This window comes from Natator depressus, chromosome 14 (assembly GCF_965152275.1).
Source record: "Natator depressus isolate rNatDep1 chromosome 14, rNatDep2.hap1, whole genome shotgun sequence".
NCBI classification, from domain to species: domain Eukaryota; kingdom Metazoa; phylum Chordata; order Testudines; family Cheloniidae; genus Natator; species Natator depressus.
This window is the reverse complement of record NC_134247.1, coordinates 38,610,739-38,634,210: the sequence shown is the minus strand read 5'-3', so window position 1 is coordinate 38,634,210 and position 23,472 is coordinate 38,610,739. Positions and strand designations below refer to the sequence as shown.

The 23,472-nt window shown below is 49.6% G+C and overlaps 1 protein-coding gene across 1 annotated transcript; it reads right to left on the bottom strand.

The window, feature by feature from the left end:
* Positions 1-2,631: 2,631 nt before the first annotated feature.
* Positions 2,632-22,883, bottom strand: LOC141998450 (zinc finger protein RFP-like). The gene is made up of 7 exons (XM_074971287.1): positions 22,400-22,883; positions 18,270-18,365; positions 15,122-15,352; positions 12,403-12,425; positions 11,729-11,844; positions 9,306-9,356; positions 2,632-4,388 (listed from the first exon to the last, which is right to left on the bottom strand). The coding sequence occupies exons 1-7, from the start codon at positions 22,817-22,819 to the stop codon at positions 3,853-3,855; spliced, it is 1,473 nt and encodes a 490-aa protein (XP_074827388.1). The 5' UTR covers positions 22,820-22,883; the 3' UTR covers positions 2,632-3,852.
* Between the last annotated feature and the right edge of the window lie 589 nt (positions 22,884-23,472).

The window sequence follows — 23,472 nt, the reverse complement described above, 5'->3', positions numbered from 1 at the left end:
GTAGGCAGGGTGGGTGTGCCCATGCAAATGAGATCAGCCCCTGAAGTTCTTTTCCACAACCCACCATGACTCGCCACCAGATGTCAGGGTAAAGCTCATCCTGACTCTGCTTACACAAGAATCACCGCAGAAGAAGACATTTTGATGATGAGGCACGGGATAATCCCATAAGAGACCCCAAACAACAATTCAAAGTTGAATTCTTTAACCAGGTGCTAGATTGTGCAATACAGTCAGTTGAAGAACATTTCATGCAGCTCAAGGAACACAGCAATATATTTGGGATGTTGTATGATATTCCAAAACTCCTCACTGTACCTGAAGAAGACTTACACCAGCAATGCAGAGCACTAGAGACAGTGTTGACACATGATGACATGCGCAATATTGATGCGAGTGATTTAGGTGATGAACTGAAAGCCCTTTCAAGATGCATTTCAGCAGGATCAACTCCAAAGGCTGTCCTGGAATATATGTGCACAAAGAAGATGACCCACCTCTTTCCAAATGCTTTTGTTGCTCTGCGCATACTTCTAACACTTCCTGTAGCAGTTGCCAGTGGAGAACGCAGCTTCTCCAAGCTGCAGTTAATAAAAACACATCTACGCTCCACAGTGACACAGGAGAGGCTGGTCGGCCTTGCAACCATCTCAACAGAGCATGAGCTGGCCCAGACTGTGAACCTTCAGCAGGAAGCAGTTCAAATCTTTGCAACCCAGAAGGCACGGAAAGCACCACTTTGATTATTCAAACAGATAAAAATGCCAGTGTTTACTCTGCAGACAAGAAAAGTTACATTTGCTGTTCAGGCGTTTGAAAGTTAAGTGTTACTTAAAATTTTGGAACAAGGCATTTTAAGTTGTTAGTTCAACGCTACGAACTGCTGCCTGCACAATTTGCGACCTGTAGTTGCTACTGACATCTCTTTTCTCCCTTTTACTGCCATGAAACAATTTACTGCCTTTGCCTTTCCCCATCCTGTCGTCCAGAGGGAGCATTCCCATCACAATTTGCTACCTGTCACCTTTCCCCATCTCCTGGCCCAGGGTAACAAAGCGCGATGATGGGGGTTCCCCTATCACAGTAGTGCTACCTCTCCCTTTCCTCATGCTCTGGTCCAGGGGCAGCGCATTATGACAGACGGGGGCATTCCTGTCACGATTTGCTAGGAGTGTGACATTTCTATTTTAAATTTGGACACAAATAAAGTACCTCTGTGACTGGGAAAAGTGTTCTACAGCATTAAACCTCAGGGCGAGTGTTTGTAAACCCCAGAACGAAGGCGGTGTTATTTCTTTATTAGTCTCGGTCCATTACAGATTAGAACACAGAGTTTAATCTGATCAGGGTTTAAATTCTTGTAGTGTATTTCGCGCAGCCCCCCATGCCCTCCTCCAATATGCGATAAAAACTCCATCGGGGTTGAAAATATTTACCAGAGCTCCGCTCCGGATATCTCCAGCTGAATTTAAGCCCTGAATCTGAAAATCGACCCCCTGCTCGCCTGTCTCCCATTCTCATCCTCAGGGTTGGCTGCGGTGGCCCATGACTCCAACTCCTCCGGTACCCATGGGGCTCGGGGGTGGCACGGCATCACCGCAGAGGACAGCGTGCAGCTCCTTGTCAAAGCAGCATGTCTGTGGAGCCGCATCAGAGCGACTGCTTCCCTCCCTCGCCTCCTGGTACGCCTGGCGCAGCTCCGTGGCTGTCACGTGGCAGTGCTGCGGGACCCTCTTCTAGCCCTTCTCCCCCACACTCCGAGCAATCTGCTCATTGACGTCCACTTTTCTACGCTGGATCGGAGCTGGGCCTGCACAGCCTCTTCTCCCCACAGACCCAGGGGATCCACCACCCCCTGAGCGGTGCCGGCAGCAGAGCATTGGGAGCCTGCTCAGCTGGGCAGTTGCTAGGTGAGCTCTCCATGCAGAGCAAAGAGGAAATGGAATTTCAAAAACTCCCAGTCCTTAAACAGGAGGGGCTTGTTCCTGTAACCCTGGCTGATGGGCAGCGGAGTTCAAAACAGTGACCAGAGTGGGTCACAATGGGGCATTGTCGCCTCCTGGAGGCCACTTAAACTGATGTAGGCAACACAGCGTATACACTGCCACTGCGTTGACCTAACTAGGTTGACGTAAGCGCTGCATCTCTCTTGGAGGGGGAGTTATTCAGTTGACATAGCAGGCAAGTTATGTTGGTGGGAGGAACACTGTAGTATGGATGCTGGTGTGCTGGGAGTCTCCCTCACCCAGCCCTGGCCAGGATTCTGCTGGTATTCCAGGCATAGCTCAGTTTTGGAAACAGCTCGTGTTGGGAGGGGCTGCATCTCACGCACCCCTTGACCAAATGACTCCAGATTTGTACCCCTGATGCTTCCCTCTGCCCTCAGGTGGTGGATCAGGTTTCTAGCCACTCAGACTGCGAATGTGAACTTAAAGAAAAAGGGATAATTTGGTTTGGGAAAGAAACGCTGCTGCAGCACCGTGGTGTGGCCAGGTGCCAGCCCATAATATTACTGCAGTTGATGATGTGAGCTGGCTACTTTATTGCCAGTTTCCTTCTGTTCCTCAGCAGCTAGAAGTTGCCAACAGATTTCTTTCACAGCAAGGATGCTGTTGCTTCTTTTCTTGCCCGGGGAAAGCATCGCTTGATGCTTTGATTTTATTTACTCTTTCCTCAAGCTTTGCTTTTAGAGCTTTCGCTTAGAGTTACCCAGCTGCTTTTCTTCAAGCCCCTTCAAGGCATTTGCTGGTGGGTCTGTCTAGCCTTTCAGGGCAGAGCCGTACAGATCTAGTACCCTTGTGACGAAGTCCAAGACCAGAAGATAGAAATAAACTTTATTCTGTGAATTTACTCATCTGAATCTACAGCATCCAAATAACTAAACAGAGCAAAATAGGAGCATTGAGCTGGGAAATTGGAGGGAGAGGGAAACACCACTATGGTTTTTATATTCAGAAGTAAAAAGCAGAGGACTTTGATGGATGATCTGAAATGAGTGAGAACTTAGGCCAGGTTTACACTAAAAACTTCCATTAGTAGAACTATATTGCTCAGGGCTGTGAAAAATCCACACCCCTCAGTGAACGCAGTCGTACCGACTGAACTCCTGGGGTAGACAGCAGTATGTTGACGGGAGAGCTTCTCCCCTGGACATAGCTACCGCCTCTCTCAGAAGTGGATTAACTACACTGATGGCAGAAACTCTCCTGTCGGCATAGGAGCGTCTTCACTTAAGCATTACAGCGGCGGAGCAGCACCGGTGCATTTGTTCTGCTGCAGTATTTTAAGTGTAGACCTGCCCTAAGACAGGCTGGCTCTGCTGTGACCCTGAGAGTGGCTCCTGGTGTCTGCCGGTTGGCCAGTTTTTGTGTCCCTGGAGGATCAGAGAGTTACAGAGACAGGCATGTAAGAGGGTTGGGAAACTCCATTCACCAGCATAATGCTAAGCAAGTCAGTCTTGTCCTCTCTCATCATTTTATTGTGAGTCTCGCAGCACTTGGTGTTTTTCTTAAAGTCCCAGCAGCTGGAGTAGATAGTTTGCAAGGCAACCTCAGATTATACTACAGATACATTTCCAGCCTTCGTGTTTGTGTAGCAAAGACTGAAAATCAGAAACAAGAACACCCCAAAAGCTGGGAAACCAGAAGGCAAACAAAATAACACAATATTTAAAAAGAAGTTTAAGCCAATCTCATGATTCTGGGGGGCCTGACACAGTTTTTGAATGCTTCAGGCTGGCAAGACTGTGATTAGAATGGCAAAGTGTGATAGCTGTAATTTATATATTACCTATGTCTTTGCTCTACTTTAGATATCTCATATTGAGTGATCCCTGCTCCTCTGTCACAGGTCTTAATGATATGCCGGCCAGTGACCATATCTGTTCCTACTCTGCAATTCTACATGCCGGCTCCCAAAGAAGGGGATGATGTTCCCCGTGAAAGAAGATGTGAAAGTAAAGATAGGCTCTCTGCCAGAAGCTGTAACGTAATAAAATGTAACTTTCTCCCCTTCATAATCCAGATAAACCCCAATGTTACTGGGCCTATGAGGTAGGGCCAGAGCAGTCTCAGGGGAGGTGAGGGCTGAGTACCCATTCCCTGTACTCTGCAAAGCCCAGATCCCCTCCTCTGGCTTACAGCTTTTCGCTCCCTCACGAATCACAGACTCTTTGGCAATGCCCAAAACCCAATTATGTTTGTTCCCCACCTCCACTTGCCAGTAACATCTCCCTGAGGTGAAGCCCTTATAGCCCAGCACACAGGCAGCAGGGTAAAAACTGTTCTGTGTCACTACATATCCCGTGTCTTGGTATTTCTGTATCACACTCTCATCTGTGGACACGACGGAACAGGGAATTTCCAGGTCTGGATCCGGAGTAGCCTGCACTGCATGAGGGGAGAGAGAGACAGGAGGAGAGTGTTAAGGTCTGTCCTCACTGCAGAGTTAACCCAGGCGCTTACTCGGCTGCTAACTCTAATGCCCTTCCTGTCCAGATGCATAAACACCTCATCTGAGTTCAGGGGTGCTTTCCACCCAGCATAGGCATCGACTCCGTGGGTGCTCCGGGGCTGAAGCACCCACAGAAAAAAAATAGTGGTGTCCAGCACGCACCGGCAGGTCCTTCCGATTAGCTCCTCCCCCGCTACCCAAAGCACCTCCCACCCACCGATCAGCTCCTCCCCCTCCTTCCCAGCGCCTTCCTCCTGCCACGGATCCATTGTTCAGCAGTGGGCAGGAGGTTCTGGGGGATGGAGGGGTGGGGCAGAAAGAGGCAGGGGAAGGGGGCAGAATGGAGCGGGGCAGGAACAGATGGGGCCGGGGTGGGGGCTTGGGGGAAGGGGTGGAGTGGGGGTGGGGCCTGGGGCAGAGCAAGGGTCAAGCACCCCCTTGAGAACTGGGGAAGTTGGCACCTCTGTGCAGGCTAAACCACTCCAGTGCTGAGAGTCAGAGAGTCTGAGGCCAGAAGGGACCACCACGTCATCTAATCTGACCCCCGTATATCACAGGCCACCAACCCCACCCAGCACCCACCTAACCCAGCAACCAACATTAGCCCAAAGCATGACAGCCTACAGCCGACCGTGCTATGATGTGCCACAGGCAGAGAAGAGGAGGCACTGAGGGTCACCAGTGCCTGAGGCCCCGGCAATGCAGGGAAATGATTTGGTGAGATACCCCCAGATAATCCTGGCACGTCACCCGCTTCCACATGCTGCAGAGGAAGGTGAAAAGCCTCCCCACTAACGCCACTGCCAGCTTGACCTGAGGGAAAATAGCCCTCCAGTGCCTTCCCCCAATTCCCCCGTGAAAGACAGACCGGGTACCCCACAAATCACTGGGAAAGAAACTCAGAATAGCTCATCAGCCAGGGGATGTGCTCCCAGAGTCCTAGAGCCACAGCAGCACCTGTGAGGACCCAGTAAGTGAGGTCAGGCTCAGCAGCATGGCTCCTTGCACCCAGCCCAGGCTAACCTGGGAGCTGAGCCCCAGAGTTCACTCTGCAGTGCAGACAGACCCTTACAGGCAGAGCTCAGCCCTGGGGGAGGCTAGGACCATTTCTCAGGCTCCCCAGTAGCCCCGGGCTGGCTGGGGTGGGCCCGAGTGTCAGTCCTGGGGAGCTGCCTGTTGGCTGAAGCTGAGCAGGAAATTCCCCATGGTTCCCGCCAGGCAACAAGGAGGTATTGTTAGGAGGGTGTGAGAAACTGGGATTTTTTGCAATATTTTATGAAGCCTATATGTGCCTCAGTTTCCCAATATGCAGCATTTTTACCCAGTGGGTGAAATGGGGGTGTTCGCTCTCAGGGCAGGCTAAGCTGCCCACGTCACTATCTGGGGCCTGAGGTCCACAGCAGACAATGGCAAATCCAATTGCCCGGCCATAGAAACATAACGATCAGCAACCCGGAGAGCTACGGCTTTCCCCGCCTCTGTGGCTGAGCTGCATCGCCCCGGCTCGGGAACAAGGGACTCAAGGTGGGGGAGGGGTGAAGCGGAAGTTACGTGTTGGCTGCAGGAAGCAGTAGGGGGGAAGAGGAGCTGACTTCCTGGGGGGTGCTTGACCCTCGCTCTGCCCCAGGCCCCACCCTCACTCCACCCCTTCCCCCAAGTCTCCACCCTACCCTGCCTCTTCCTGCCCCTGCTCCTCCCCCTGCCTGAACAGTTGATCGCGGTGGGTAGGAGGCACTGGGAGGGAGGGGAAGGAGCTGATTGGCAGGGCCACCAGCGGGTGGGAGGGGAGGAGGGGGAGGATCTGATCCACGGGGCTGCCGGTGGGTGCTGAGCACCCACTATTTTTTTTCCATGGGTGCTCCAGCCCCGGAGCACCTACAGAATCGGCACCTATGGTGGGGGGCACACCTGGGAGTCTGAGAAAGCAGATCAGATGGACAGGGAGACAGAGCTTCAACCACGGGGTTTGCACTGCAGCGCTGGGCACCGGCTCCCCAGAATGGACTATACTGTAACCTTCATTTCTCTGAGCTAACCAAGGTCTTCCTGGGCTGTGGTGCAGAGCAGGGGACTAATAACCCCAGGGGCTTGACAGTGACAGCGGTGGCTGAGTGTCACTGCAGGTGCTTGCAGAGCTGTGCTGCTCCCTAAGATCACAGAGGGCTCCCGCAGCGGTCTGTCTCAGATGGACACACTGAGCACAGCTCAGGCAGGAGAGCTGAAGGCCCAGAGGTCCAGCCTAAGGCGTGGGTGAAGCCACATGGCTTACCCTGGAGGAAGAGGGGGCTGATGGTGGTGGTCTGGCCCATCGAAGAGGCTCCTCCCAGAGACTGTTCCAAAGCGGGGGCTGCAGCATGAATCTTGTGGATCCATGGCAGAGGGGATCTCGGTCTCCTCCCCCGATCCCTCGCCCTTGCTGGGGGTGCTCCACATCCAGCAACAGAACAGAGCAGGGGAGGCAGCAGGCACCAGGCAGAGGACGTTAACAGGGACACCAGCTTCAGCTTTTCATGCATTTCCATGCTGCCCTATTCCTCCCCCATCTCCTGGTGGAAAGTCCCCAGCCCAAGAGTACAGCACATGGGGTGAGAACCCCTCCACCCGCTTGGACCAGGAGAAAGTAGCGAGCAGCCCTGCTGGAGAGACACTGGGCTATCTGGTGAACTGGGAATTCGACTTCTCGGTGGCACTAAATGTCCACACCCGAGGGATGTGTAACAGTCATCCAATGCACTACACTCATTTTGGGGAGGGAGCATGGTCTAGAGGTTAGAAGCCAGGACTCCTGGGCTCTATTCCTCTCTGCTGCTGACATGCTGTGTGACCTCAGGCATGTCCCTTCCTCTCTCTGCAATCCAGCTTCCCTTTTTGTCAAATGGGCATAAAAGATGCCAGGTATTCAAATGCTGTTGTGGGGGGCCAGATAGGTAACTATGAGATCAGAAGAGAGCCCCTTCCCCAGCCTGCAGTGGTGCTCATGGGACAAGGACGGGGACACAACACGGTTGCAAGTGTGGTGTTCAGTAATCCTGCTGGGAGCATGATGTTTGAATGAAACCCTCTTTATCCAGGGTTCTGTATCACAGAGCTTCTGCTATGCTCCTCCTTCCTGTCTGGGAAGCCAAACCACTTAAAGGGACAATTCCCAGTACCACAGGGAGCACCAACCCCCAGGGAGAGATAATACTCCTTGAACTGATGAACCTATCTTCCATGAATTTATCCATCAATGGCTATTAGTATCCTGTATTCCAACAGTGGCCAATGCCAGGTGCTTCAGAGGGAATGAACAGAACAGGTGATCATCCAGTGATCCAGCCCCTGTTGCCCATTCCCAGCTTCTGGCAAACAGAGGCTAGGGACATCCTCCCTGCCTATCCTGGCTAATAGCCATTCATGGACTGATCCTTCATGAATTTATCTAGTTCTTTTTTGAACCCTGTTATAGTCTTGGCCTTCACAACATCTTCTGGCAAGGAGTTCCACAGGTTGACTGTGTGTTGTGTGAAGAAATACTTCCTTTTGTTTGTTTTAAACCTGTCGCCTATTAATTTCATTTGAAAAAAGAAAAGGAGTACTTGTGGCACCTTAGAGACTAACAAATTTATTTGAGCATAAGTTTTTGTGATCTACAGCTCAAAGTGACCTGTAGCTTATGCTCAAATAAATTTGTTAGTCTCTAAGGTGCCAAAAGTACTTCTTTTCTTTTTGCGGATACAGACTAACATGGCTGCTACTCTGAAATTTCATTTGGTGACCCCTAGTTTTTATGTTATGAGAAGAAGTAAACAACACTTCTTTATTTACTTTCTCCACACTCGTCATGATTTTATAGACCTCTATCATATCCCCCCTTAGTCGTCCCTTTTCCAAGCTGAAAAATCCCAATCTCATTAATCTCTCCTCATATGGCAGCTGTTCCATACCCCTAATAGTTTTTGTTGCCCTTTTCTGAACCTTTTCCAATATATCTTTTTTGAGATGGGGCAACCACATCTGCACGCAGTATTCAAGATGTGGGCATACCAGGGATTTATATACAGGCAATATGATATTTTCTGTCTTATTATCCATCCCTTTCCTAACGATTCCCAACATTCTGTTTGCTTTTTTGACTGCCGCTGCAGTCCTGATTCTCTGCCTGGTTCAGTGCTGGCCTTAGCATGGTCTCCCACCAAGGGACCTTCCACCAGCTGGGGATGGATGGAGCCCAGCACGTGAGTCCATGCTCCTGACGCTAGGCTGAGAGGGAAGTATAGCACAGGAACTGGTGGGAGACGCTTCCTTAACTCTTTATTTCCCAGTTTTCAGAGGTTGAAATATGGGTTCCTTTCACGTTCTGGGAGAGTACAAGGCACTGATGGTCAACCTGCACTCTGCGTTAATGACGTTTTCCAGCAGTGAAGCTTGTCTTTCATATAAAAAATAAAAATAGAGCAAATTTCTAGTCCTTATAATTGCCGAGAGAAGCAGAAAAATGTGACCTGAGTGTGCCCTAAAGGCTGATTATTGGACCTAAAAAATGTACCCTACTTTCCAATTGTAAATAGTATGTGCACGTTCATACATCACTAAATGGGAATGGGAGATGGGCTCGATGATTCCCTGTTCTGTTCATTCCCTCTGGGGCACCTGGCATTGGCCACTGTCGGAAGACAGAATACTGGGCTAGATGGACCTTTGGTCTGACCCAGTCTGGCCGTTATGATGTAATGGTTCCTTCTAACCTTGGAATCCATGGCTCTGTATTGATGGAAACCTCTCTTGTTTGAATTCAGAAGTGTCTTCTAAAAAATTAATCTGGAGATTTTAATTAATAATTGTTGTAGGAAAATATCCTTATAAAAACTTACCCTCTTTCTCTGCCTTTGAGATCAGAAAGTTCAGTTGATAGGGCAGGGTCTCTAGAGGAAGAAAAGATCAGAGGAGAGGTGATTTCCCCCTTTCTTGTGGGAAAATAGCCTCATGAAAACGGGGCTGGATTCACAAAGAAACTTAGGCAAGCCGACGCTTAGCATCACAACACCCAACCCATGTATATAATGTCTTCTGCAGCTTCCACAGTATGCATCCGATGAAGTGAGCTGTAGCTCATGAAAGCTCATGCTCAAATAAATTGGTTAGTCTCTAAGGTGCCACAAGGACTCCTTTTCTTTTTTAGAAAGTCACTGTGATTTACAAAGCCAGAGTCAGACACCCAGGCAATCTGCACCATGAATGGGGAGAGAGATGCACCTTGGAGTGAGATTCATAAAAGCCAGCATGCTAGGCGACTCCCTGCTTACGCCAGCCAGTGGGAAATGCCAAGGTGTGGGGGGTGCTAAGCCCCGGCCCTCTCAGGGAGTTTGGCGACCGAATCTGGGCAGCACTGTAGGCGCCTCCCTCAGCGTGGGATTCTCAGCTGCGAGCCCTCTCTTGATGACCAGCACCTCTGCCATTTTTTGGTAAGAAGCCTGTGCGGGGGGGAAGGAAACCCACCTTGCTCATAACTTTTAGCCCAGTGGTTAGAGCACTCAGCTGGCCTTTGGGAGACCCCTGGTTCAAGTCAACCCTGTGCCGCAGAGGGAGCAGGGATTTGAAATGGGATCTACCTCCTCTCAAGGAGCGCCCTAATCTCTGGGCTGCAGGATTGTCTGATGCGGGGTGCCCACATGCTCTCCTGTGGGAGAGGTTCCACTGGGGATAATCAATAATTCATTGGGCCAGAGGCAGAGAGAAATCCTGAGAACGTCCCAGGTGGTTAGAGCATGCTCTTGGGATGTGGGAGACCCAGAAGCCTGTCCCTCTGCTCAATTATTTATCCACAGTGGATCAGATTCAAAAGGGGCAACAGAGAGGCCTATATCAGACCCCTGTTGGAATCCCTTCTTCCCCTCGGGGGGACAGAGAATTTGAACTGGGGGATCTCCCACATCCCAGGTCAGTACCCTAATCACAGAGCTATACATTATAAGGGAGCTCCTCTTTCCCTAGAGCCTGGTTCTTTTGGGTAAGTTCACATATAAGGCCTGAGTCAGTAAGTGTGCTCAGAGCAGGCATCTCAGATTGGGGCCCTGTAGGTGAGTTAGAAGGAGGAACCCCTTTCTTTCCCCAGTTCGTGTATCTCTCTGGGGCTTAGGTGTCTTGGCAGCTGGACTGGAACTGCAGAGTGCACGCACAGAAGCAGAAACATAGGTGCCTAGGGGACTTTTACCACAAAAATAGAAGTGATGAGTGATTTTAGGCACCTACAAGGTTTGGTTGCAGCTGAGTGGGGGTCTTTGTGAATCCCAGTGTGGTCTGATTCTGGGATTTAGGTGCCTAAAATGGCAAGTAGACCCCCGCCCACCCCAAGTCCTTTTGTGAATCTATCCCATACCCTTTCTCTCTGCATTTGAGCTCAGTTCATAGGGCCGGGTCTCAAGAGAAAGGAAGGATTGGAAGAGAGGTGATTTCATGTTGTCTGACTCTGGTGACATTCCTACCGCTAATTAATCTAACCATGATTGAGAGAGACAAGCTTTGGAGCTTACTCAGATGTCTTTTTCAGGTCCGTGTAGCTCAAAAGTTTGTCTCTCCCCAACAGGAGTTGGTCCAATAAAAGCTATGACCTCCCCCACCCTGTCTAATATCCTGGGGCTGACACGGCTGTCGCAGCACGACATGGAACCGTGCTGTAATTCTGAGAGAGAGCCCAAAGGAAAAGACCGTAGAACGAGAGGCAGATTGGAATGGGGAGACCTTTCCAGTGAGACCAAACTAAAGTGAAATCATCGTCCAAAATATATCTTGCACCTCTCCATCTCCTGTCTTACTCCAACGATCTCAAAGCACTCGGCGGCATTCACTAATTAGCACAACAAGGTAGGTTGGCCATTATTTCCTCCTTTTTCAAGACGGAGGAACTTGAGGTACAGATTCTGGGATTTTCAAAAGGGCTGAGGCCACGTAGTGGCCAACTCCCATTGACAGTCACAGAGAGATGGGGCCTAAATCCCTTAGGTCCCTTGGAAAATCCCAGCCATGGAGGTTAAATTCAACATTTTCTAAAACATCTGGTGATTGTGTGTCTCTGAAATTCTGAGTGGCCAATTTTGACACCCATGGTTGGGTCTGAGACAATCCAAGTGGAGGCCTGGCGAACTGGCATCAGCCCTGAGCCCTCCCCATCCCACCCAAAGACGTCTAGCTGTGACGAGCTGAGAACTAATAGGCCAGAGTCCATCTCCTTCCACAGTCAGAGGCACATCTTGATGTGCCATCACCATATCATGAGCCCAAATATCTGTTAAGTTACCTTTGAATTTCTTCAGAGCCTCCTGTAGACAAACATTTCTTTGGGAGGAGACGCCAACTCTCTCGCTCACATCCTGTGGCACAGCCATTAGTTTCTCGAACTTCACCTTCTCACACCTGGAGGGGAGGGGGGAAACACCCTAAATCTTTTCTTTCTTGAGAATGAGCTACCAGAGGCTGCTCTCTTGTGGGCTCAATGAGAGCCTCTAACTCCCACTGGTGAGACAATTCATCTCCTCACTGGAGTTTTTAAATGCCTAGATCCTCCAATGGCAGTTAAAGAGAGTAAGTGGTCCACAGGCTGCCCCTCAGAGAGAAGGGCCTAATCTCATGGGAAAGGATGCTCCAGTGGTTAAGGGGTTGCTGTAGGACTCTGGAAACCTATGTTCCACTCCCTGCTCTGCCACAGCCTCCCTGCATGACCTCGGGCAAGTCACTTAAGGCTTGATTTTTAAAGGTGCCTCCTGGGATTTTCAAAAGCACCTAACCAAGTCAGGCTCCCAACTGCCACTGATCACAATGGGAGGTGCCTAACTCGCGTAGCTGCTTTGGAAAACCCCACCAAGTGCCTAGCTACGTCTCAGGTGTTTAAATGCCCTGCAAAATCTGACCCTGGGGGGACAATCCCCTTCTAGCATCACGACGCGTGAGGGGGAGTGGGAAGGAGTCACGTACCTGCTCCAGGTGCTTTTGATGTCCTAGAAAAGAGAAAGAGAGTTCAGTCCCACATGCCACAAGATGGGGATCACTCCTGCTCTGCAGGGGACTTGCTTTGCCATCCCTAGTTGAGCTCAAGATCCAGTTCCCTGCAGTTAGCAACTTCAAAAGTCCATTCACAGATTTCAATGGAATGGGACCCCTAAGCACACACCATGATTGTGGGTTTTCTCCTTCTAAATTCTATTTTGCCTGTGCCAATGGCATTTGCTCAAACAGACTGATCAGACGCATGAATCCCTGACTGCCACATGCAACTGCTGTGTCCAGAGCGTTTGCCTTTCTCAGTCTAAAAGCTCCATGTATGCAATTCTGCTCAGCAATTCTGGAAGCTGGATTCATTCCCATTTCTTTGCAGGGCCTATTAAGAACTTTGCTTTCCTAATCTCCCACTTCCTAGAAAGTGGAGTTGTGCCTTTTATTGCTTTCATATCATTAGGGCCCTTCGTTTTCAGTTTTTATTTTAGTTAATTTTTCCTGGGATTTTATCAGTGTTTATTACCACAATAAAAACAGGTGAAAATCAGTGCAGAAAACTATTAAGTTTTCTGGGTAAATATCGGGATTTGTTTTGGTGGATGGAAAGACAGGGAGAAAAAGTATTCAGTACATTAATGCTCTGAATTCCGTTCATCCCTGTGGTTTTCTGCAGAACTAAAACAGAACTCAAAGCACAATGCCCCTCGCCTGAGTTTAAGAAAACAATATATCTGTAATCCCCAAATAAAACGTTTCATTTGAACGAACAGTTTACTGGTGTAGAATCATAGAATATCAGGGTTCGAAGGGACCTCAGGAGCTCATCTAGTCCAACCCCCTGCTCAAAGCAGGACCAATCCCCAACTAAATCATCCCAGCCAGGGCTTTGTCAAGCCTGACCCTAAAAACCTCTAAGGAAGGAGATTCCACCACCTCCCTAGGTAACCCATTCCAGTGCTTCACCACCCTCCTAGTGAAATTTTTTTTCCTAATTTCCAACCTAAACTTCCCCCACTGCAACTTGAGAGCATTACTCCTTGTTCTGGCATCTGGTACCACTGAGAACAGTCTAGATCCAACCTCTTTGGAACCCCCTTTCAGGTAGTTGAAAGCAGCTATCAAATCTCCCCTCAGTCTTCTCTTCTGCAGACTAAACAATCCCAGGTCCCTCAGCGTCTCCTCGTAAGTCATGTGCTCCAGCCCCCTAATCATTTTTGTTGCCCTCCGCTGGACTCTTTCCAATTTTTCCACATCCTTCTTGTAGTGGGGGGCCCAAAACTGGACACAGTATTCCAGATGAGGTCTCACCAATGCCAAATAGATGGGAATGATCACGTCCCTCAATCTGCTGCCAATGCCCCTACTTATACAGCCCAAAATGCAGTTCGACTTTTTGGCAACAAGGGCACACTGTTGACTCATATCCAGCTTCTCGTCCACTGTAACCCCTAGGTCCTTTTCTGCAGAACTGCTGTCAAGCCATTCGGTCCCTAGTCTGTAGAAGTGCATGGGATTCTTCCGTCCTAAGTGCAGGACTCTGCACTTGTCCTTGTTGAACCTCATCAGATTTCTTTTGGCCCAATCCTCTAATTTGTCTAGGTCCCTCTGTATCCTATCCCTACCCTCCAGTGTATCTACTTCTCCTCCCAGTTTAGTGTCATCTGCAGGTGCAATTGCTGAGGGTGCAGTTCACGCCATCCGCCAGATCATTAATGAAGATATTGAACAAAACCAGCCCAGGACCGACCCTTGGAGCACTCCGCTTGATACTGGCTGCCAACTAGACATGGAGCCATCGATCACTACCTTTTGAGCCCGACAATCTAGTCAGCTTTCTATCCACCTTATAGTCCATTCATCCAGCCCATACTTCTTTAACTTGCTGGCAAGAATGCTGTGGGAGACCGTATCAAAAGCTTTGCTTAGAACGATTAGCCTATAAATATTCACATTCGATAATTGGGCCACACCATTTGCAGCGCATACACTCAACTTCATCCTTTTGTCCTATTTTTGTTTCTTTAACCCTTTTGAATACTTCTTTGTGTTCTGAAATGTATTCTGATACAGATTTTCATTTTTTTCCATTTTAGTGTGTCAAATCTTTAACCCATTGTCCACTAACAGTTTGAAATGTGTACGTGGTGGGCATGAGATTTATCAGTAGGTTCAGATGCATACGCACTTCAGAGCTTGCATGCGTGCCTGTTGGTTTATTGTGTGTATCTTCTAGAACAATACCTTCTTACTTCAGCAGGCAGCTTTGCATATACACACAGATTAATGTATTATCGGAATACAGAGATCTCATGCAATGTATTGTATTTTCTTAATAAAACAAGTTTTTTATATATATTTGAATGATACAAAAGTAGGATGAAAATCAGAAAAACCTGAATAATACTTTTTTGTAAAACCCAGAAATTTTTTGGTAAAAATTGGTTTAAACTGAAAACGAAGGGGCTTATATAGGATGTATCAAAAAGGCCTGAGATGTCTGCTTTAAAACAGCAAAGCTGTTTCCACACTGGAAATATTAGAAATGTCACATTTTGTTTTCCCTCGCTTTGCTAAAGGACACGCTGACAGTCTCCATTGTGGAGTGGGAGCTCTCCAAGAACTTAATAAACTCCAAAGCTAATCAATCAGAATCTCTCCCTTCCCTGGGAAGGGATCTGGGTGTCTCTAACTGTCTCACCTGCAGGAATTCACTCGTTGGCTGCTGACACTTCTCTTCTATCTCACTGATCAAGTCACTGAGACGGGAAATCTCCTCAGACAGTTTGGTGACATTTTCATCCTGTATCTTCACAATTTCCTTGTCCAACTCTTCCAGCTGGGCCAGCAGGAGTTGCTCTTGTTCCTCCAACAACTGCCGCAGTTGCTCAAATTCAGACACAATCTTCTGCCTCTGAGCTTCTATCTTTCCCTGTAATGAAGAGACAAACAGGGAAAGGACAGGTCAGGGACTTGGGTTGCCACATGTCCAGTTTACAACCAGAAAGTCCAGTCAAAAAGGGAACCTGGCAGTGTCCGGTCAGCACTGCTGACTGGACGTTAGAAGTCGGGTTACCCACAGTAACTGGCTTCCACCACCAGGGGGTGGGAAGAACAGCAGCTGCTGCTGGGAGCCTGGAGGAGCACCCAGGGATGGCTCTGGGGGGAGAGAAGTACGGGCAGCTCCCCTGTCCTGCCCCAATCACCCCTCTATCCCTCCCCCGCCCTGCCCCAGGCACCTCCACCACACTGCTAGAGCCCTGCTCAGCTGGCAGGGGGAGGGAGGTGGAGAGAGCAGCAAGCGACAGAGAGAGGGGGAAAGAGGAGCGGGCAGGGCCGGGGCAACCACTAGGCAAACTAGGCGGTCGCCTAGGGCACCAAGTGGTTGGGGGCGGCCAAAAGTGGGCTCCGGGGAGGCGGGGGAGCGGAGGTGAGCTGGGGCAGGGGGGTGCGGGGAGGGCCGCCTGCAGCAAGTAACGGGGGGTGGGGGGGGAGTAGCGCCGCGCAGGGGAACCGCTCCCCGCCATAGCTCACCTCTGCTCCGCCTCCTCCCCTGAGCACCGCCCCACGATGCCTCTCTCCCTCCCAGGCTAGCGGCTCCAAACAGCTGATTGGCGCCGCAAGCCTGGGAGGCGGGAGAAGTGGAACGGCGGCAGCGTGCTCAGGGAGAAGGCGGAGCAGAGGTGAGCTGGGGCGGGGAGCTGCCGCACGGCTCCCTGGGCCGAGGGGAGGGGGGGAGCTGCCGCACGACTCCCTGAGGGGAGACGGGGTGGCGGGGAGCTGCTGCTGGGGGGCCCGCACATCCGGGTGGGGGAGGGGCGGCAGGGAGCTGCCACGGGGGGGCGCCTCAGGGCGGAGGGGGGTGCAAGATGGAAGTTTCGCCTAGGGTGCAAAAGAGCCTTCCACCGGCCCTGGGAGTGTGGGGCGCGGCCACGAGAGAAAAGGTGGAGCATGGGACGGGGCAGGTTCCAGCATTCAGTTCTCACAAATGAGAAAGTTGGACAGCCTATCAGGGCCATGGGGAGAGTCAGGGAACAGTTCTTAGAGCCCTCTTTTCATTTCACCTACAAACACACGGGTGAGATTTCAGGAGAACATGCCTGACAGTCTCAGCTGGCCTGAATGAACAATACGTTCCCAAGTGTCTTGGGGACTTACGCCTCCAGTTCCCATTTTCAAAGTGACTTTTGGTGCTGAGGAGCCGAAGTTTCCTTGAAAGTGACTTTTGAAAATAGAACTGAGGGTAAATTTTCAGAAACAGCAAAATCATTTAGGAGCTGAAACCCATTTAAAAAAAAGGTATAAGGAGCGGCTTTTACAAGATATTTAGGTGTCTAAAGAGGCATATAAGCCTCTAGAGGGATTTTCAATATCACTTAGGTGCCTAAGACGCCTTGACTACAGAGGACGTCAGGTGCTACTTAGTTGCTTTTGAAAAATCTCACTAGGCCTCTCTCTGCATTTTAAGCCCCTAAATACCTGTGAGAATCTGGCCCTTAACCACTTGCAAAATTGTAAACCTTAGGCTCCAAAATCACTTAAGCACTTTTGAAAATGTCACCCAATACCTCAAGAATGATGAGTCTTCAGGTCTGAGTGGCTTAGTATTCTGCTGATCATCTAGATTGTTCCAATAGCAGAAAGGTTGGGGGGGGGGGGGGTGTCTGACTCAGAATCAGAAATACATTGGCAGAGAGTTGTGGAGAAGACGGAAGGAAAGTTCTGCTGGTTACCCACACAAAACACCAGTTACAACATATACTGTGCAAAATGCATTTTCTCCAGCTCTTACATGTTTCATCTGGCATTTTGTTAATTACATTGTCCCAGAGGAAACCAGTCGTGTCTGGTGGTTATAGATGGAGATTCAGGGGGAGGATTTCAGAGATAGGTACCCAGTGGCTGTTTTGTAAGTGCTATTGATTGTTAATGTGAATTAGGCACCTAATCACCATACGTGCCTTTGAAAAAAATCTCCCCTCAAATCACTGTTTGTAGGTCGATTTGGACCCACTGATGTGTGGGGAATAAGATCAGTGCTTAGAGTTGAAGCTGGAAGCCAGTGGAGGAATCAGCCCAGAGGGATGAACAACAAAGACCAACAGGATCACACCCTGAAAGGGTGAGTCTACAAGAGGCAAAGTGCTTGAGGTTACCTAATACATCACAGCTAACCCCGATCTAAGCTCGACCTTGCTCCTAGTTAGCACATTTTATCTCAGTTTAACTGGACAAGGTGAACCCTTCACACCACACTAGAGTCAAATTAAATTAGGTTTAAAATGTTTGCAAGTCAGAGGCTTACACCAGTATAAAGACGTTACTTTAAAAAGTGATTTGAGGTACATCTGTACTACACAGATGTTACAGCGGTGTGTAGAGGACGTACACTATATGCCCCTGCTAACATGGGCATAAATAGCAGTGTAGATGGCAAGGCATGGCTTAAGCAAGTAGAGTCACGATATGCCTGAACCCTCTGGGTATAAACCCTACACACAGGGCTCTATACACCCCCAAGCAGGGCCTCCCCCATCTACACTGCAGTGTCCCGCTGCTTCCCCAGTGCCAGAGCCTTTCCCCACCAGAGGAAAAGGCTCTGCTGCCTCCCCCGCTGGAGCCTTTCATTCACCCCTGTAGCTACACACCACAGCATGGACACAGCCTGCTTTTCACTGTGCTGTGTCACTACACAGTCCTTACAGGTTGCCCCCAGGGCTGTGCCGTGTAGATGTAGCCATAGCTAAGACAGGCACTGCTGAGTATAGAGCAAGCTTGACACTCTCCCCACACAGAGAGATACCAACTCTGATTGATGCAACTGTTGGACCATAACAATGGGAACCTACCAGATATTCCTGGCTTTGCTTCTCTCCATCCTGTTTCCACTCCAGAAGTTCTTCTCTCTCTTGCTTCAGGGTGTTCAGTCGGGTTTGAATTTGTTCCTGAGGCAAGAAAAACAATGTTTGGGAGGCTCAGGAGCTGAGGAGTCTGTCTCACAGAAGCAATGTATATACATTGCATGTCCCTCTCAGGCGGTCCCACAGATGGTGCTCATGGCTATGTCACAATTGCCTCTTGAGAGGTGGGAGATTCCAGTTTCAAATCTCTTCCCCTCATCAGCCCCGTCTCCCGTTGTAATCCTGTCAATTACAGGCCAGTAAGCCTAAGGGCTTGTTGATAAGTACAGCGCTGCAGCTGTACCCATACATCTGTGCCGCTGCAGGGCATGTGGTGGAGACGCTCTATGCGGACGGGAGCATAATAAACCCACCTCCACGAGTGGCAGAAGCTATGGTGGCGGGAGAAGCTTTCCTGCTGACATAGCACTGTGCACATGAATGCATAGGTCACTCAGGAAGGTGAAATATTCACAGCCCTGAGCGACGTAAGTTTGGGCGACATAGGCTGTATTGCAGACAAAGCCTAACTTCAGCACCAGGCAAATTGGTTGAAACGATAGTAAAGAACAAAATTGTCAGACACAGATGAACACGATTGTTGGGGGAAGAATCAACATGGCTCTTGTGAAAGGAAATCCTGCCTCACCAATCTATTAGAATTCTGAGGGTGTCAACAAGGATGATCCACTGGATATAGTGTACTTAGACTTTCAGAAAGCCTTTGACTAGGTCCCACACTGAAGTCTCTTAAGGAAATTAACCTTCTCTCTTATCCCATGACTGTTTATCTCATGGATCAGTAACTGGTCAAAATATAGGACACAAAGGATCGGAATAAGTGGTCAGTTTTCACAATGGAGAGAGGTAAATACCAGGGTCCCCCAAGGATCTATACTGGGACCAGCGCTGTTTAACATAGTCATCAATGATCAGGAATAGGAGGTAAACAGTGAGGTGGCAAAGTCTGCAGACGATACAAAATTACTCAAAGTAGTGGAGTCAAAGCAGACCGAGGACAGTTACAAAGGGATCTCACAAAAATGGGTGACTGGGCAACAAAGTGGCAGCTGAATTTCACTGTTGATAAATGCAAAGTAATGCATATTGGAAATCATAATCCCAACTATACATATAAAATGACGGGGTCTAAGGAGCTCTTACCACTCATGAAAGATTTTGGAGTCATCTCTGAAAACATCTGTTCATAAAAGCTAACAGAATTTTAATAACCATTAGGAAAGTGATAGATAAGAAGACAGACACTATATAAATCCATGGTACATCTTGAATACATCATGCAGTTCTATTGGCCCCATTTCAAACAAGATATATTTGAATAGGAAAACGTACAGCAAAAGGAACAAAAATTATTAAGAGTATGGAACAGCCTCCATATGTGGAGAGATTAAAAAGACGGAGTGTTCAGCTTGGAAAAGAGACAACTGGGGTTGGGGTGGAGATGTGAAAGGTCTATAAAATCTTGGATGGTGTAGAGAAAGCGAATAGGGAAGTTTATGTACCCCTTCACATACCAGGAACCAGGGGAAATTAATAGGCAGCAGGTTTAAAAAACAAACAAAGGGAAGTTTGGTGCTTTTGAAAATGTGGTCTGAGGATCTTATTCTGTAATTCACCCAAGGTGAGGTGTTGCAGAGCCACACAAAGGATTTAAAAACACAGCTCCATTCATTTCATGGCAGCTGGGCAACTCAGTCTCCAGTCTTAGCCCTACTTGCTTTCCTTCTATGCTGTATGTGTCATGCTGGCAGGGAACAGAGAGGCCTTGGGGCACCAGACTTGATGTAGAGGATTAGGGACTTTGTCTAGACCAGTGGTTCTCAAACTTTTGTACTGGTGACCCCTTTCACAGAGCAAGCCTCTGAGTGCGAACCCCCCTTATAAATTAAAAAACACTTTTTGATATATTTAACACAATTATTAATGCTGGAGGCAAAGAAGGGTCTGGGGTAGAGGCTAACAGCTCGTGACCCCCCCAGGTAATAACTTCATGACCCCCTGAGGGGTCCCAGCCATCAGTTTGAGAGCCCCTGGTCCAGACAGCCCTTTGCCTCCAGCAAATCCTCCAAGTGCTGCAGGGCAATGGGTTGAAGTTGTATCCATTTTCCAGCAGTGTAGACTAGAGGGTCCTGCTCCCATACAAAGACAGGGAACGGTATATGAAGAGATCTGGATGTCAGAGAGTTAAAGCCGAGCAACTTACAGGGAAGGGAGTTTTGGTAAGAGTTGTTTAAAACACTTTTTTTAAAAGTGTATATTAAACTCTGGAGCCTAATGAACACTTGGGAGAAAGGGACTCCTGGTTAAAAATACAACACACTCCCAAGGTTCATAACTATTGGCATGGGGGAAAAGAAGCACTTCCGAGGTGCTCCAGTACTGAGACTCAACATGGTCCTGGGAATCAGCCATTTTCTTCCTTTAATCTTATTGTGGCACTAATACAGCCCACTTCGTCCTTACAGCTAGAGTGGCGTACAGCACAGCGGATTCTGCCCCGAGGGGATTGCTCTGTCCAACAGGCTTTTTAAGGTTCCAGTCCACTTGGGCTTCATGGGCCCTAGAACGTTGCATCGAGTTTGTGGTTCAAATGGACGCATAAACCCAAAGCAAAACTCCAAAGTATGCATGGGCGGGATGAGAATCACTGGCTCGGGGAGGCTGTCTGCCAGTCCAGCCCTTTCAGCCTGAGGCCCCCACCAGAGCCTCCCACGATGACAGCCAGCCCCTCCGCCCCAGAGCGCCAGGCAGTGCAGCCCTCAGCATCCCCAGCCCCAGGAGCGCCGGGTGGCATGAGCACCGGCCCCAGCGGCCCGCAGTCCTGGGCCGCAGGGCAGGCCCCCACTAACTCCAGCCTGGCCAGGGGGGAAGAGATGCAGCATACTGGCGGGAAGAAAGAGGGCACCTGTGGGTGGTGGGTGGGCAGGGCCATGCAGGGCTGTGCCTCCCCTGACTCCCCGCTCTGCTTCAGGAGCAGCAAAGTGACCAGCCTTCAGCAAGCCAGGGAAAACAGGAATTTGTCATCCTGGTTTTACCTTGAGAAAAAAATTAAGCAGATTAACCTTGTTTTTTTAAAGCAGAAATCTTTCAGTGCATCTTATGCTTCAGAAAGTAGCAGGAAACGAACCCACTGAGAATGCTGCTGACAAGGTTACCTTACCGCTGCTTCCAGGAAGCTGCCAGCGGTCATTAGATAGGAAATGCTCAAGCTGGGCACTACGCCAAGCACCAGCTCTGTCGAAACTCAGCTGTGCTCAGAGGTTTATAATGCGATTGTAAAGCAGTGCGTTGCAGGAGTGATGAGAGGTGGTGTTGTCTAGTGGCTAGAGAACTAGGATGGGCATTGGGAGGCCAGGGTTTAATTCCTGGTTCTGCTACTGAGCTGTTTTGTGAGTTTGGTCAAGTCATTGCCCCTTTTGTGCCTCTCTGTCCCTCCCATTACTTTGTCTGTGAGGGTGCCCAGCAGATCAGGCCCTGCAGGTGGGAGAGACAGGCGAACACCTGTCCTCACCCAGCTCATGGGTTGGCAGGAAATAGGCAGCCAGAAGCCTCTAGAGGGGCAGCTGTGCACATGCCCAGAGGCAGAAACCAAGGCACTGAGAGAACTTGTACCCTGAACACACAGGCACTGAGTGAGTTTGGGCTTCTACAGGGCTTGGCAGTAGCTCTGGGGATTGCAGTGGAGCCTAAAACTGGTATTTTAGGTGCCTAAACCCCAGATTTATGCACCTCACTCTGGGGTTTAGGCACCTAAGTACTTTTGTGAATCCCCAGCCTTTGCCTCCCTGTACCTCCGCTCCCTCTCCTGCACTTTGTCCACCTTGACTGTTTAGACCAGTGGTCCAAAAAATGCGGAGTGTGCCCCCCTAGGGGAGTGCAGAGGAAAGTTCGGGGGGCCATGGTGGGGCCTGGGCCAGGCCCCACAGGGGGAAGGGGAGTGCCACCCACACACAGGCGCAGGAAATAGGGGTGCACTGGGGGGGGGGCGGAGGGCGGCTCCGCTCCCGGCCCGGGGGGGCGCAGCTCCGCTCCCAGCCCGGGGCCCAGCTGTGTCCTACCTTGTGCTCCCCGGCAGCCTCCTCTGTGGGGACCACCCTGTGAGCGCGGTGAGCCTGGGACTCCCTGCAGATCACACAGATGAGCATTTGGTCCTGGTTACAGAAGAGTTTGAAAGGCTCCTGGTGCACATTGCACAAATCTCCTCCTGCTGCTGCTGCCGCTGTTTGGAAACTCAGCTGCTTGGCGATTTCTACAAAGTTCCCCAGCTGTCTGTTCGGCCTGAGGGTCCTCTGGGGAAAGGTCTCTCTGCACTGAGGGCAGCAGGTGTCTGTATCTGGTCCCTCCCAGCACTGGGTGATGCAGGCTTGGCAGAAATTGTGCCCGCAATCTAAAGACACTGGATCCTTAAAAAAACTCAGACAGATGGAGCAAGTAGCTTCCTCTCGGAGGCTCTTCAAAGGATTCACGGCTGCAGCCATGGCTCCCGGCAGACAGTCTAACAGGGTAAGTTTCCTTTCCTGCCAGACCCAGCAAGCAGCCTTGTAAAGCAGATTGCCCAACCGGGAGCCAATCACGCTCTCTGGCGGGAATTTAAAAACAAACAAACAAAAAACCATCAACACCCCAGAAGCCACGCATCCCCACTCCCCAGCAGAGCCCCCAAGCAAGCAACAGGCGACTTAAAGAAATGAATAGGCAATTACATACACAAAGATGTATGCTGGGAGTGGGCTTGGCAGCTTTCTTTTTTTTTTTTTTTTTTACAGGTTTAATAATTTTATTAAGACAATGTTGAAATAATCAACGGTACAGGGTTCAAGCATAGAAGTTTCTGGTTGTCAGGGGATAAGATACAGATTATCAAGGGGTACAAAATTCGATTTAGGAGCTGGTGGAACAAGGATCACATAATAATCTGCAAACTCCCCGACTGGGGGAAAAAGTTTAACCGGTCAGAATACAGACATCGAGATATGGGGTAAGTTATCCACACAACGGCTATGTTCGGTATGCTGGGTACAGTGAGTGAATACAGGGGTGGGGATGGGTCTACCCTCATTTGGTGGGGTTTAATTTCTACACCACAGAATAAACCCAGGCTCAGATTCAGGTTTAAGGTCAAGACCCTTCC